The 16,139-nt window shown below is 45.8% G+C and overlaps 1 protein-coding gene and 1 long non-coding RNA gene across 2 annotated transcripts in view; one reads left to right on the forward strand and one right to left on the reverse strand.

The window, feature by feature from the left end:
* ARHGEF33 (Rho guanine nucleotide exchange factor 33) overlaps positions 1 to 9,104 on the forward strand; it is a 23,935-nt gene extending 14,831 nt beyond the window's left edge. Inside the window, 7 exon segments of the mRNA XM_039381473.1 lie at positions 310 to 442; positions 1,243 to 1,326; positions 2,210 to 2,293; positions 3,062 to 3,210; positions 4,095 to 4,253; positions 6,358 to 7,119; positions 8,818 to 9,104. Coding sequence (XP_039237407.1) covers positions 310 to 442; positions 1,243 to 1,326; positions 2,210 to 2,293; positions 3,062 to 3,210; positions 4,095 to 4,253; positions 6,358 to 7,119; positions 8,818 to 8,956 — 1,510 coding nt within the window. The 3' untranslated portion in view covers positions 8,957 to 9,104.
* On the reverse strand, positions 5,874 to 14,839 carry LOC113982010. Its single transcript, XR_005563588.1, has 6 exons — positions 14,344 to 14,839; positions 13,080 to 13,158; positions 11,277 to 11,472; positions 8,143 to 8,304; positions 6,872 to 6,991; positions 5,874 to 5,958 (listed from the first exon to the last, which is right to left on the reverse strand). It is a non-coding gene; the product is annotated as an uncharacterized LOC113982010 (long non-coding RNA).
* Positions 14,840 to 16,139: the final 1,300 nt, after the last annotated feature.

Raw genomic sequence — 16,139 nt, forward strand, 5'->3', positions numbered from 1 at the left:
CTGCAAATTCTGGTCAGCTACAGAATGCACTGGAAAGTCAGTTTAGGAAGCCTTCAGAACACTGTATTAATAACCACCTGGAAAGGGTACTTGCATGTACATAGCAGCCAAAACAGGACCTCCTGATGCAGCCAGAACTCCAACAAAAGTAGTTAATAATACCTGTGCTATAGCAGCAATAATATGTGTAGCTAATAATACATGTGCAAGACTGTGCTGACCAAACATGAATGGTTCACTTCAGCAGTACAGGCTTATTAGGGCTGAGTTTTTGCTCTGTGTAACCAGTCTGAAATCGTCTCCCTTCAGTTTTTTCCCCAACTCTCTGCGGTTCCTGGTCCAGCAGCATGTGGATTTACTTCACGCTCTGCAGGAGCGAGTCCTGAGCTGGCCACGACAAGGGATCCTAGGAGACATCTTCCTGAAGTTAACAAATGATGAGGTATGTCAAAGACCTCTCCGGACTCCTCTGTTATGATGCTGTGTTGATGGCCCACAGATGGGCCAAAACATCTTGCAACAGAGGGGCTGTGCTGTGAAGCTGTGGCTCGGGTAAGGCCTTTCAGCAAACCTCCTTTGAGCAGAGTCCTGGTGCATGGTACCCCCTTTGCTGTAGTATTTGATTGTTCAGGGAGCCCCTGTGCCAGACACATCTGTGGGCCTGCAGCCTCATAGCACAGCTCTATAATCAGTGCATGAGACCTAGACTCGGTTATAGGAGCCACACATGAGCCTTGACAGCTTGAATGTCTGTATTCCCACTAATAGTGTGAAAAGGGAGTGTTTCTGATACTCCCCTCCCCCAGTACACTTTGCTCAGAGTTACAACAAGCAGGTGGGCAGGCCTCTTACACTGTATGGTTTGTTGTATCTGCTTCTCAGGGTGAAGGTCTGCCCTGGTGAGCAGCGGGACCTCTCCAGCAAAAATGTGTAAAAACTCATCTGATGCTTTATAAATTTTTTAGAGTCTTAAATAAGAAATGGTTCCTGCTGCCCAGCCTCTCTTCCCCTCCCCACTGTTGTAAAGCTTCACACACTGTGCTCAACAGCTGAACACATTCTATAAAATGGCCTTTCGTGAGAAGTTCCGAGCCCTGAAAGAGTCACACAGTTAGCAGCTCTCCTGCCCTGATGACCTTCCAGGAGTGATGGTGGGGAATCAACAGTTTCTCATTCTGGCTGGTTCTATGACCAAAAATCTCTCTTAAGTTTCTTTGTTCTTTCCTCTTTTTCTTTTGTAAGAATAATTTTCTGGACTACTATGTTGCTTACCTGAGGGACCTGCCAGAATGCATCTCTCTGATCCACGTGGTGATCCTGAAGGAGGTAAACTTCCTGCCCACTTCAAAGACATCTAATGGCAACATGCAAGCCTGGATCTTTTCCCATTATGCCTGCCCATGATAGGACTCTTCTGCCAATCCACTTGTTCTGTTGCCAAATGCCAGTTTCCTCAAAGTTGCCATGGCTGACACACACCTACAAAAGGCAGCTTTAACACTGTGTGTAACCCAACCTATTTTTCTGCTGGGACATGAAACAGCGTCTCAGATTAAGCCTCCCAAAAGCTTGCCTATGCATGTGCTATCCAGATCTCTTCCAAACAGTGTCTCCTGGAAAATGGAGGACTCATCCAAACAGAGAGATCAAGAGTGAGGCTGTAAGTGCTTTATAGATAAGAGTCTTCACTGTTCAGCTTCAGGCGTTCGGCCTCACACACTTGATTCTTGGTCTAAACTAGGAAAGTTAAATGTAAAGGTAGTTTTAAAGTGCAATAACTAAACCACACTAGCTTGCTTTCAAGACATTTTAATTTAGAAGTCAATCTCATCTTGTTCAATTCATTTGGGCCTCAGCTAAGAACTTCATTCTGAACAACAGTGTATACCTGGCATTTCACTGAAACTTAACTAGTGCCCCTCAAACATACACCCCTGCTTAATTAGGCTGAGAGTCCCTCATAAATAATCTCCACCCTAAACAATTTCATCCTAGTATTTCTGGTGGAAGGAGTTGCAACTGTCCCTTCCATAAGCAAGATGAAGATGTGTCACAGTGTGCTGTCACACACAACTGCCACTTGACTGGTGTGCTCCTATGAACTCTTAAAACTACTTACAGCGCAACTACTCATTAAACCACAGAACCATTTGGAAGCAGACATGTTTTATGGGTGGGAAAGACTCTTAGGTTGCTTTCTCTATTTCAGGTAGAAGAAGAAATCAAGTCTGATCTCTACATTCTGTTCTTCCATATAGTCCAGCGAATCCCTGAATACCTTATTCATCTACAGGTAAGGCCCCAGGATGGCAACTGTCTTGTTGAACTCTTATCACAGCAGATGACTTTTAATTCAGAGCCGGTATTTGAGCCTATACAGGTACAGGGCTTCTGGCAAACCCAGTGGGCTCTTTGAAAAAAAAAAAGAAGTTGAAAGGGAAAGCCAGCTAGAAATAGCTCAATTTTCATAATTTTCACCAAAGCTCGCTTATTTTTGCCAGTTTCTCCATTTGACCTGATAGAACAAACTTTTGTCCTCTGGGAAGGCAAAAAGTCTGCTGCCTGCTGCTCTGGGAGAATGGGAGGACAGAGATGGGACACATCTCCTGTGAGCTCCAACCTAACAGCTATGCTCTTTGCTGAGTGCTCCACATGTGTGTTAGCTGAGAGACTGAGAGGGTTCCTAGGGCCCAACAATCTTTCCCACAGAGAGATGGCTGATAAAAAGAGTTCTGGTTCACAGAATTGTACTGAAACATTTCAGGCAAGGCAAATGACACAGAAAGCAGGCCCCATAAAGCCAAGACACTGGTTTATTTATCCAAAGCTAAGCTCAACCAGTGCATCACGCACACATTCCACGTGGTTACTTGTGCATTTCCACTGGAGTAGCAGGAGGCAGGCCCCATCCAAGTCCCTCAGAAACTGATGCTGCCTAGAAAAGCTCCCAAAGGGCAGTGCCATGTGCACTCCAGAGCACTAATCCATGGTTCCAGTAGCACCTTCTACCAAGAAAGGGTTAGGACACCCTCCAAACAGCCTGCTCTCCTCTGTGCCTCAGAATGTCCTGAAGTTCACGGAGCAAGAGCATCCTGACTATTACCTGCTGCTGGTGTGTGTGCAGCGCCTCCGGGTTTTCATCTCACACTATAGTCTCCTCTTCCAATGCAATGAAGACCTGCTGATACAGAAGAGGAAAAAGCTGAAGAAGTAAGCACATCATCAGCTTATACTCCCTATGATGAGGGAGGGGAGGTGCGAGGGAATCCAGGCAGCAGGGGGTTTAGGCCCAGGCAAGATCAACAGGCACATTGCTCTGTTGAAATAAAACAGATCCTTTGTATAGGAGTGCTGGAGAAGGACTGCTATTGGCATTTGGCCTCCAAACTGATTTGGGGTGGGCCCTTCTGTCTAACTCTGAGAGAGAAAGGAAAATCACATTTAAATCCTTCTAAACATAGCAGCCATGTGTTTCATGGGATCAGCTGATTCCTTAAGCTGATGTCAAAGTCACTCCTCAGTGGAAAAACACACAGGGATTTAGCTGCTTTGGCAGCTCGAGGCCCTGGTGAAGGTGAATGTTTCCTTCATGGGCTAAGACTCCAAAAGAATAGGGTTACCTTATTTTACTGGGGGAAGGGGTGGGAGAAACAAAAGCCTCCCATAACCTGTTTGAGATGAACTATAATGTACGATCTATGAATGTAGATTCTCAAGTTGCAGTTCAGAACAATTTCTTGAAATCAAGACTTTTTACTCAAATTAAAATCTGGTTGCCTTTGCTCCTTGTGATGATTTACCTGGGAAGTAGGACAAGATCAAATTTCAAGGGAAGCTTTCAAATATGGAGGGTGGTAAAGGGCTGGAGCAGACTGCTGGGGAGGGACTGCTATCAGAAGAGGCATTAAGAACAGGACAGAAAGCAGGAGGCCCTGCTGACTGGAACAGACTAGGTGGAACAAGTTTTCCTTGGGGTGGGAAGAGGTGAACGGGAATATTAAGGTCCCTCCCAGTCCTGTTTCCTGTGATTCTACATGCTCGTGCTCATTCCCTGCCTTATTTCTTAGCCCGACGATGGATTTCTCCTCCCTCAGGTCATCCCTGGTGAAGCTGTACAAGGGTCTCACCTCCCAGTGTACAAGCCAGGAGGTTTCTCCAACACCCAGTGCAGCATCAATGCGGGACAGTGGGATCCACACTGAAGAGACAATACAATCGTTCCAGGCAGCACCTTCCTCTGGCACAACAACCCCGTAAGCCTGTTGTTCTAGTAGGTGGCTTTCAAAGTAGGCTGAAAACTCTCCTCACCCATACCATGCAGTGACACCAGGCAGTTACAGGTTGTCATTTTCAAAACAACTCCCTGTACATAGATAGAGGGATTAAGGGCTGGCTCCTTCCTGCTATCCCCTACCATGTGGCTTACAAGCAGGAAATGTTTCAGAGCTCTACCCAAGGCTGTCAACGCTCTTGCTAGCTGCCTTAACAGCTAGCTGCCTAACAGGGAGAATATGAATTTGTGTAGGCCTGAGAGTGGTGTGCATAGTAACACTCGCACTATTCACTGTGAACATTACAAGAGCTAGGAAACATGATGAAGGTCTCAGAGTAGGAAAAAAAATACTTTTCCACACAGCACATAATTGAATGATGGGACTCACTATCACAAGATACAAGTACAATATGGGTTCAAAAAGACATCAGACTAATTCAAGACAGAAACAGCTACTGGTAGGACCTGGCAATCTTCACAGAATCACAAAATATTCTGAGTTGGAAGGGACCCACACGGATCCTTGCGTCCAGCTCCTGGCCCTGCACTGGACAGCCCCAAGAGTCACACCATGTGCCCGAGAGCATTGTTCAAAAGCTTCTTGAACTCAGACAGGCTTGGTGCTGTGACCACCTCCCTGGGTCCAGTGTCCAACCACCCTCCGGGTAAAAAATCTTTTCCTAATATCCAACCTAGACCTCCCCTGACAACTTCAGGCCACTCCTTCAGGTCCTGTCACTGGTCACCAGAGAAGAGATTGGTGCCTGCCCCTCTACTTCCCCTCATGAGGAAGCTACAGACTGCAGTTGGGTCTCCCCTCAGTCTCCTCCAGGCTGACAGACCAAGTGACCTCAACTGCTCCTCATACAGCTTCCCCTTTGGCCATTTCCAGCTTATTGATAGGTGCCAACTGAGATGAGGACTAGAGAAGCACGCTAGACTTGCCTTTTTTCTTATGCCAACAATTTGTGGCTGTTGTGCTTCCTTACATCATTTGATACTAACAATAAGAGTTTGGCATCATCATTCCAAGTCCCCCTGAAGTAGTAGTGTTATTAGATCGGTCCTTAGCCTCCTTCTCACCAGATTGCCCAAGACAATCTCCCTCCTCTCACAGACATCATGCTCCAGGCCCCCATCTTGGTAGCCTCAGCTGGCACTGCCCCCACATTCATCCTCAGCAGAGGACTCAGCATGGGGCCTGGTGGGTCCTCATCAGTACTGAGAAGAAGTGGGGAAAATAACTCCCCAGGTACATCTGGCCATGCAGATATGGCAGTACAACTCAGGCTGTGTTTGCCTTGCCTGACATGAGAGCATGCTGTCAGTTCATCCTTACCCTGGTATTGGCTATAACACCGAGTTCATACCAGGGCTGCTGCTCAACCCAAATCTCCCAGCCTGGTCTGATGCATGGGGTTATCTTGTCCCAGATGCAGAACTCTGCATGTCTTGAACATCACAAGATTCCCTCACTCCATTCATTATGACCCCAGAAGATGGCCATAGGACTTTCCTAACTATTGTTCTTTAAGGGCCATGGAGGTCACGCCCTGCACCTAGTACCTCATCCAACAGAGCACTCCTGATTTACCTGGAACATGAGGAGGGTAGCAGACCTCCAAGTACTCCTGACACACTTCTGGGTACAGAGCCACCCTCCCCAAGAGAGAAATCCTGTCCACCTGAAAAGACAACCAGACCACAGGAAAGTAAGGCACAGCCCCTACATTACAGAAAGAGCAGGAAAATAAAAATCCAAAATGCAGATGAACAGGAGAGAGATGGAGCAGTTGGTTTCTCATCTCAGTTTCTATTCATTTCGTGCTGTAGAGTACAAAAGTCAGCCAAAGCTACTGGATAAACAGTTCTGTCTCTGCAAGTCTGCTCCTCCTAACCAGCCAGGCAATTTCTGTGAGTGACAGCTCTGTTACTATTCTCCAAGACAGGAAAATACCTTTGGGCCATAAATCAACACAATAGGGCTGGGTGAATGAAGGGGTGGGGGAGGCTTGTCGTGCTGTCTTTGTCATCTTTAGTATTCCACTTCCGTCTGTTTTTTTGTTTTGTTTCTTATTTTTAAGGCATTTGATGCCTCAGATGAAGAAACCCCAGCCAACTGTGATTGAGAACATCCAGGCTGTAAAGCCCCCTGACTGGGAGATGGAAAGTAGAAAACATGAGAGGCCAGAGAACATCCTTGCATCCTCTCAGCTGACAGAGCAGGAACTGAAGGCTTTGACAGCCCCCTTACAATCCATCCCTGAAATGGAGTATGAAGCACCACCAGCTGATGCGGTGGGAAACACTGAGAGAGCCATCAGGACCTCCGTGGAGCTGCTGCAGGATGCGAGGAACTTTGCACCAAGCTACGAAGAATTTGACTACCCTGGGGAGGTTTTCACCATGCCAGGCCCCTATGAAGAAGACACCTTTCAAAACCTCGCTCTCTTTGATAATTGCTCTCCAGCCTCTTCCGAGTCCAGCTTAGATATTTGCTTCCTTAGGCCTGTTAACTTCACCTCAGAACCAGAGAGGACAGACCATGCCTTACAGCCATTGCCTAAGAGCTGCACTCCCGTGAGCAGCAGTACTTACAAGCGTGAGATGTTCCACAGCAAAGGCAAGCAGCTGAGCAGGTCTCTGAAGGAGCTGCCGAGGAGCGCTGAGGGTGTGAGCACCAGACTCTACAGCACACGGAGCAGCAGTGGAAGTCGTCTGCAGCAGAAGCAGGAGAGGAATGTTCAGCCTCACTTGATCTCAGCTTCATCTCGAAGCTCCCAAAGGAGCTACTTCCCCCCACAGAGAGGAGCGGGTGAAAAGCCGAGCTTTTTGGAAGTAAGGAGGCTAAAATAGGAGGAGAAAAAAAATGGCACGTGGTGGTGCAGCAGCAGGAGAAAGATCTGAGATACAGTTAGACTAGAACACGCCAAAATAGCTTTCAAGTCCACACATTCCAAGTCCTCACCTGCATGTACATGCCCAAGGGAGGGACAAGACAGCTCCTTTTCAAACATGTCTTCCCCGGGGACAAGCAGGGGTTAAAGGTGCACAGCTGGCTGAGTGACAGCTACGACACCCTTCAGACCAGGTAGCCTCTTGTGTGTCTCCACCTGTCAGTGAGCTTCGCCCCCCACAAGTGAATGCTCTGATCAGGTCATAAAGTATGCACAAAGCTGTTTGAAATCCGTGCTATGGGTGGCACCCAGTTAAACAGGTGCCTTTCCACCTGCTGGGAGGAGTGCTGGGTAAGTGCTGGGTAAGTCATGCTGGTGTAAACCAGCATGACTTGGCCAAACTCAACCCATTTAACACCAGCAAGGATCTGGTCCACAGGTTTTGTTTCACCTGCATCTGTTGCATGGACCCATGCAAAAGACCCATGCCAAAGTCTATGTGAGAACAGTCAGAACCCAGCAACCTTGTCCTTCAGATGGGACATGGCAAGCAGCACTCTAACCATTCAGGAACACCAGGTCTTGGAGGAACAATGTTTCTGCAGTCTGCAGTGACAGTCCAAAGTCAGCTTTGAGCTGTTACACTCCAGGAAGTAGATGCCCTTCAATTCCTGGGGAAGAGGCCAAGAGTGCACAGCTAGTTCTGTCACTGTCGTGTGGAGAAACACCCTCCTGTTAAAACTAGGCAAGATACAGATGAGGCTGTAGATGCAGATAATGATGGGAGGTAGGTTCTAACAGCCTGACTGAAAAGGCAGCAAGGAAACATCAAAAGAAAAGGAAAAAACCCAAACCTATTGAGTAAAGGAGGTGGTGGGTGGCTGAACAGAGAGAGGACACAAGGCAGAGGGGATAAGCCATGGGGACACAGGTCCCACAGAAACAGGAGCCTGTGAGCTCTTTGGCACTCACCTGCACAGAGCTGTGGCCCACAGCAGGGTGCAGATGTGGAGCTTGTCCAGAACTGCAGGATACGTTCTCCCTCACATAGCAAAGGAGGTCACCATGGCAGTGGTGGGCAGAATTGGAGAAAAGGGTCTTGTCCAGTCTTGCTGAGAGGAGCTTGGCACTCTCCTGAAAGAGGGAAAGATCTTTTAGAGGCACATTTACCAGAAGCTTTGTGTGCTAATGAAGCCTTCTGCCCCACAGATATAAAACCATGCAGCAGCAGAGCCAGCAGAAGAGTCTTTTACAACATATCACAGCTCAAGAAGCCTGAAGCCTCCCTGCCCTAGGGGAGAAAGGAGAGGGTGGGAAGTTTTTCCAACTGCCCAGGCTGGCTTGCTCCCTCACTGGCAAAAGGAGATAGTAAGCTCTCCCTAAACAAAAAGCTTAGCAAGAAAGGCTCCAGTTCCCTCTAACAAAGCTTATCCTTCTACTCCTCTGTCACTGCCTCAGCCTCAGAGCCAGCAACAAGCTCTCTGCAGAGGTACCAGTGTTCCTGAGGCCCAAGTGACCTGTTGTTTCCCAGCCTTGCCAGCACCTCCTCACTCACCAGGTCCCTCCTAGCACAGAGAGACAGAGAAAGAGAGAAGGGAACAAGAATGTGAGGTTGCAAATGCTGGTTAAATTGTCTTTTCCCTTTTAGGAGCTCCATGCAGAAGACAACACCAGGTTCTGCCAGAAGGATGACAATGAGCAAACATCCTTCAGCGACCACAACCCGCGGCACGAGCCCAAAGGGGGTTTCCGGAGCTCCTTCCGCAAGCTCTTCAAAAAGAAATAAGCAGCCCCAAGAAAGGCAGGCCACAGCCTAAGCACAACAGTGCTTCCCCAGGTCCCCAAGGGTGGAGACAGACAGCAAGGCCCCAAGGTTCCCCTGACTAACACAGAGGGTGGAGGGGTGGGGGAGAGGAGACTGTCACAACTGCCTTACAAACGCATCCTGCTCTTTCTAGCACAGGGCAGGGCCAGGCTTTGGGTTGCAGTGGAGCTCAAACAGCATGTCCAAAAAGCACAGGAACTTGCTAGCTTTCATCCCTGCCTGACTTAACTTCCCTCAGTTTTGGAAAGCTTTGGCTGAATCCCACTATCTTCTCCTCCCCCTCATCCCCCAAAACCGCTTGATTTGCCATACATCTTTGCTCTTCCAAACTCATGCCAGGTCTTATTTGGGCTCACCCACAAAAGAAGGGTTACCTTTGCAGCCCTGGCATCCTGGCCAGAAGTCTAAAATTCCCTTCTTTCCTCTACTTTCCCAAAAAATGCGCCATCGAAGATGTCTTCCAGGAGGCCAGCTCGCATTACCTGGGTGGTTTGAGAAGGTCTAAGGAGCATCAGCTGAAGCACCTGAGTATTGTACTGCTTAAACAGCAACATCCTTTCTTTTGGACTTCAGTCATTCCCCAAAATCCTCCTTCACCTTTTATGTGGCACCCTGTTTATTGAATTGCCTCCTGCTGTATGAATCTCTGCTCCTGCTGTCAGAATTGCCCATGTCTCCAGGCAGGTGATGCAAGCTGAGCCCAGGGATTGCCACAAGAGACAAAGACCTTATCCCCACTGCGGATCAATGCAGACACTGACAGTCAACCAGTGTCCTGGCTCCTGGTCTGTAACACGTCTGAAATACACTTTGATAATAATTCTTTGGCCTGACACCACCTTACAAGCCCAATCACGTGCAGCTTTGGAATGGTTCTTCAAGGTAAAAATTAAGGCTCTAGGGCAGAAAAGTCAATGGTGCACCATGTTCAAAGTCATAGTATCTCCTTCTTCTGCAAGGACAGAACAAGGCCACACACGTGCCACCCTCCTCGCATTTGGACATGAGAAACCCTCCGCAACTTTGATCTGTGCAGAAGACTGTAGCTTTTGTATGGAAACACAACCCTCTGAAGCAACACCCATGTCACACCCCAGCAGCAAGGGCACCACTGGTGCAGTGGTGTTACCAGTGGAGTACTACTGGTGAACTGTGGTGCTACCTGAAGCTGGGGCATTCTGAGGGCACTTTCAAGAGGAAATGTGGTTTTATCACCTTGTTTTGAAAAGCTTGGGACACTGGTTTGTCTTAAAGGACAGCTTCACCTTAAGAGGTTGTGAACTGTCTCTGTGGGGCCAACAGCAATGTCTTGGGGGAAATATGCAAGGCTGTGAGATTAGGGGCTTGGGACTCTCAGCATCAGCACAAGGGTGACTGAATTTGGTGCCAAGAGAAGAGCACTCATCATGCTGCATGGCTCTCCTGGCAGTGGCAACAGCACAGGAAAGCCTCAGAGCAGGCTTGGATGCAGTGGCTAATACCCACCACAGATGCAGGGCCTAGAGCTCTCCCACAGTGTTGACTGACCTGCATTTACCACCTGCTTTTCCTCTTCTGGTGGAAGCAAAGAGGTGTGTGTGAAAAGGGCACCTAAGACAGATGAAATCCATCCTTTATTGCAATTAGCGTTTTCCCAACATTTCAAGAATGTGACCAAGGAAAACCCCAGAGATTAAAATGTTTTAGCTGGTGCCTGTCCCATAAATTTCAATGAAACTAAAAGTCAATTCTCCTCCTTACAAAGAGGAAAGAAGTATGATACTTTCCTCCCCTAGCTTTAGGAAACTACTCTGGGAAGATTTTTTTTTTTAATTTAAGGCTTTTAATGGCAAAAAACCCCACCCTTCCATTCTTTCCCTCTCCCTCACATCCTCATTAAATTACAAATTCTCTAGCCCTTTCCAGTCAGGATTGCTCCATGCTGACCAGCCACTGAATCACAAAGACAATTCCTAGGACTTGGCAGCTTTCAGTCAGACTGTGTAGGGCCAGGACAGAAATACATAAAGAGCCAGATACTTGTAACTGAAGCATCAGCAAAGCCTGTTTGTTCTGCAAAAGAATCAGCCATAGACAGAACTATTTGTTTGTCCATGGAACCAGAGTTGTACAATTATGGACAAGTGTCCACTGTACTGCACTGATGCTGTCAAGGGCTCTGATGTTTGGTGTCTTTGGTCTCATATATGTAATGACACTTCTGTCCTTCATAGAACAAACCTGGTTTTCACACTTGCCAGGCAGATGCCAGGACAGAAACAGGACAAAGGAAAAAACCTACCTGCTAACATCTCCTGGGTGAGGAAATCCTTCGGAAGTGGCAGACCCTTGCTTGTAAAATGCATGTGGATTTTACCTTCTGTTTTAGTGATTTAAGGCACAGTCAAAATTGATGGTTTTTTCTTTCAGATTCTGTATGAGTTCTTACTTCCAGTCCTATACTTATCATTTGCGATGTCCTTGTACCTGCTCAGAATCTGCAAATGTAAATAATATGAATGAATGATGCTCACAACCACACACAAACACACAACCTCTTGCAGGATCTATTCCAAATTCACCTTTAGTGTACATGTGTGTTCTGGATTATTTTTCTTCCTGTGCCAAATAAATTTTGCTTTTAATTAACACTGTTGTCTCTTGCCCTGAATAAGCCAGAAGGCTGCATCCTCTAAAAGAAACACTTGTTTCTCAGGTCCCTTTCTGAGGCAACGTTAGTTAAAAAATCCTGTACCCTGACACACACAGTCATGCAAGAAGACTGTTTTCTACACGTGGTTCTAAGACTCTTATCCAGAACTCAGCTGAGTCACTCTCTAGGCTTCTGGTCAAGATCCTGTTGTTGGTGTAGCTGACTGTGACATTTCTTCATCTCCTTCCTCCATCTCCTTTACTTACTCCCTTCTGCTGCTTCTGTTGCAGACACATGAACTTTCACAAAAAAATCCTGTAAGTCTCCTCCAGTGCCATACACACCACTCTAACTTCACCTATCCAACTCTGTAAAAGATCTTAGTATCTTCCTGTATATCACAAACATCTGTCACAGATGTTTGTGACAGATTAATTTAATTTAATTAATTCCAGTTCTGACTATTAATACTATCTTACTTTTGTCACATTCTCAGCAGGGCCAAAACAATGACATCACAAACAGGGACAACTCAGCCCACAATCCTTACACCTCCCCATGCCACAGCATCTGCAGCATTCCTCCTGCTGCTCTGTAGCGCTCTGCAGCGTTTTGTCCTCTTTGAGGATAGTGGTCTCAGAGATCCGAGTGTGCCAGCAGAGGTTTGACTCTACAGTCAAAAGCAGTTTTACCCCTGTGAAAATCTGATGGGTTCTTTGCTCCTCTCATATCAGCAGGCTGCTGGGGAACTGCCAGTGCCTTAGACAGTCCCCGACAAGACATTCTGTCATCCTGACCACGACTCTTCCAGATCACCTCTCCATGGCTACACTCCCTGCTTAAGTTAGCCACCCTAGACTCTCCTCAGATTATTCTGACTTTCAGTGCTGGTCAAATGTATCCTCTCACCACTTCATTCCTCTAAGCCAGCGTAACTGAGGCTGCTTCTAAGTTTATATAATTTAGGCACTTTCTCCCACTTTTCTTCTCCAGAGTTGTAATGTATTCTGACTTCCTCTACAGGTTCTTAAGAGTGGTTTCACCTCAGTACAAGTCATGTACATGTACAAGTAAAAATATTCCTTAGTAAGGGCTACAACCACAACAGATTCCAAGGAATCTGGATGTTTTTTCCAAATTCCACATGAAGTTGTCAGGGCTGAGGTCTAAACGGAGGAGAAGCTAGGGCACGCATTGTGCTGCCTTTGGCCACTGTTTGGTTTTGTGGAGTGGATTAGATGGATTAGTTGATTAGTTCTACTTGTGGATGATTTTCACTTATTCACTCTGTTCCTTGAAAGCAGATGTTTCACATGTGGCCAGATACAAGATATTAAACATGATGTCCCTTTATTTGCTGTGATCTGATTGAACAATGAGACGAGATGCAGGCTCTTAGAGGAAATCACCTCCCTAAAAAATTCATACAGTAAAATTCGAGACAGTATTTACCCACAGGGTGCAAATCCTTTGACACAGTAAAGTTGTAACAGAAAGCCGCTGAGCTGGAGTAACACCTACAATAAACAACCTGGGGTAGAGAACAACACAGTTAGAAGATGCTATTTTATGTCTCCTACTGTATGTAGACATTCCTTACTTGTCTTCTACTTCATATGGTTCCTCTGCTTACAAATGCTGCATTTTTTTAGTATTTTACTATCCCGAGCAAAACCTACCCCTGTAGCAGACTCACAACTGTCCTTAATATAAAGCACCCAGTATTTAAGCCTAAGGAAGCCAGTCTCAGACTACAAGGACTGTCAGTGTATCTTACATAATCTAAGTGTACACTTCTGGGATACGTAAGGCTTTTCTTTTTTTTTTTTTAAATTAGTTTTAGAACATATCTTTTAATGTCAAAAGGTAACAGTCACTACTAAATTTTCACTCAAATGCAATCTGAATATCACTGCAGACACAGCATACAAAGATCACCTACAGATGGTTACATACACGGATCATCAGATACACCAGCTACAGATTACCACTTCTTTTTCTCTCTTTTTTCTTTTGTTCATTTGGGCTTTTTTTTTTCCTTTTTTTTTCTTTTTTTTTAAAAATCGGATGACAAAACTTTTAACATTTACTCATTTTGGTAAGTAACCATGGCATCAGATAAAGGCAAATGGAACAAACTTATTGAAACCTAAGATTTGTTCTTCTCAGAAACAAAAGAAGGTTCATTTCAAATTAGATTCAACAATTTTGTCCAAAGCAATTCCAGTAACATGTGACCTTTGTTTACTCTTCTCTTTAAAAATATTATGGATGTTCTGCACATTTGGCAGCTCAATTGTCATGCATCTGGCAAATGGGTTTTTATTTTATTTTTCCCTTACAACTTTTCAGCCACCCAGTAAAGGATTTCACATTTGCTGGCTAGAAAGTAAAAAAAAAAAAACCCAACCCAAAAAAAACCCCCAAACCCAAAAAAACTTACTCTTTACTTTGTTTCCCTTATAACACACTATTTTCCACTGAATGCAAAAGGTAAATTTGCTCAGAGCTGATAGAAAAATGCATTTAAGTGTGGTTTGTTTTTTTTAATGGAAAACAAGGAATGGAATTTTCAAAGTAAGTTAAAAGCACTTTTCTTTTCACACCTCTGTTGGGCCACAGGTTTCTCTCCTGAAGAAAGGCTTCACATATGTATCACCCAGGTTTAGAAATGACAATTTAACAATTTTTTCCATGAAGCACAATAATCTACTACCTTCAGCAGTGGTACCTCCAGTGATATTAACAAGCTTGATTCAGGCCAACTAAACAGGAAATCTAATTTAAAATACACACAAAAGAAAAATCATTAAATATCCCACAATGTCAATCTAAAACTTGAAGGATCTAAATCCAGTGTATTAGCATGCTCTTACTGAGACAGACCTCTCCCTCCCTGATTTAAGAGAGGCATATTAGAGAAACAGGTTAGTCCCCACTGGAAATGGCTTCTTGAAGACAGAGCACTCAAATGCTTCCATGGTATCAACCCTGAAGCAGGATAATGTTCTCCATTAGCAGACAGTTATAGACAAATTCAATGGCTGCTGAATGCCATGACAACAGCATGTACCTTGGGGTCAACCAGGCGGCACAACAGTTGACTTTCCACTAGAGCACACTGAACAGAAGCAAATGCATGGCACTTGCAAAATCACCACAGAATCACAACAGGTTGGGTTGGAAGGGACCTTTAAAGGCCATCTAGTCCAAACCCCCTGCAATGAGCAGGGACGTCTTCAGCTAGAGCTGGCTGCTCAGAGCCCTGTCCAGTCTGACTTTGAATGTTGCCAGGGATGGGGCATCCATTACCTCTCTGGGCAATCTGTGCCAGTGGTTCGCCACACTCATTGTAAAAAACTTGTTTCTTATATTTTGTCTGAATCTACCCTCTTTTAGTTTAAAATCATTACTCTCTGTCCTACTGCAAGGGGCCCTATTAAAAAGTTTGTCCCCATCTTTCTTATAAGCCCCCTTTAAATACTGAAAGATCACAATAAGGTCTCCCCAGAGCCTTCTCCAGACTGAACAACCTCAGCTCTCTCAGCCTTTCCTCATAGGAGAGGTGTTCCAGCCCTATGATCAACTTCAGTGTCCCTCCTCTGGACCTGCTACAACAGGGTGATATCCTTCCTGTGCTGAGGCCCCCAGACATGGATGCAGTGCTCCAGGTGGGGTCTCACCAGAGCAGAGTAGAAGGGTAAAATCATTTCCTCAACCTGCTGCCCACACTGCTTTGGATACAGCCCAGGATACCTTTGGCTTTCTGGGCTGTGACTGCTCATTGCTGGGTCATGTTGAGTGCCTCGACAACCAACACGCCCAAGTCCTTCTCCCCAGGGCTGCTCTCAACCCCTTCCATCTCCCACTGTACTGAAACCAGTGGTTACCCCAGTCCAGGTGAAAGACCTTTGCACCTGGAATCCTAGAACTTCCAAATTCCCATAGGGCTTTTCTGAGCTAAGACACCACCATGACACTCTGAAAGACAATGAACAAACCCAGGTTATGCTCCACTGTTGCACTGAACTATATACAGCATAGAAACCTGGAGGTGAAACAGCACAAATTTTAAAGTTCCACACCTATAAAGTTCTGCTGACCATTATAACCCTGCCTACACAGTTTGCAATTGTTTAGGCTGTGTTTTAGCCATACAGCAGCCCTCTAGAGTAATACAGCAACGCTCCTAGCCTCCACACAAGCATGTTTCATTGTCCAGGCCATACGAGATCATCCCAGGCCACACCAGATCATCCAGGGTCATTTTACCAAGGAGACAAGATAGCATCATTAAAAGGATTTAATTTTCTATGTGAAAAGTGTTGTCACTAATGCAACTATGGTCCAAATAAGAAGTCATTCCAGACTAAAGATTATTAACACAAAGCTGTTATTACATAAACCAGTGGCTTAGCAGTTGTACTCAAAACTCCTGTTCTAAATGCAACAGGTTTGATTCCCACCCTGTTTCTCCTGTTTGCAGCCGAGTCAAACACCATGGTTTGTGCA

The sequence above is a fragment of the Pipra filicauda genome, unplaced genomic scaffold (assembly GCF_003945595.2).
Source record: "Pipra filicauda isolate LSUMZ 115617 unplaced genomic scaffold, ASM394559v2 scaffold109_size3271384_pilon, whole genome shotgun sequence".
NCBI classification, from domain to species: domain Eukaryota; kingdom Metazoa; phylum Chordata; class Aves; order Passeriformes; family Pipridae; genus Pipra; species Pipra filicauda.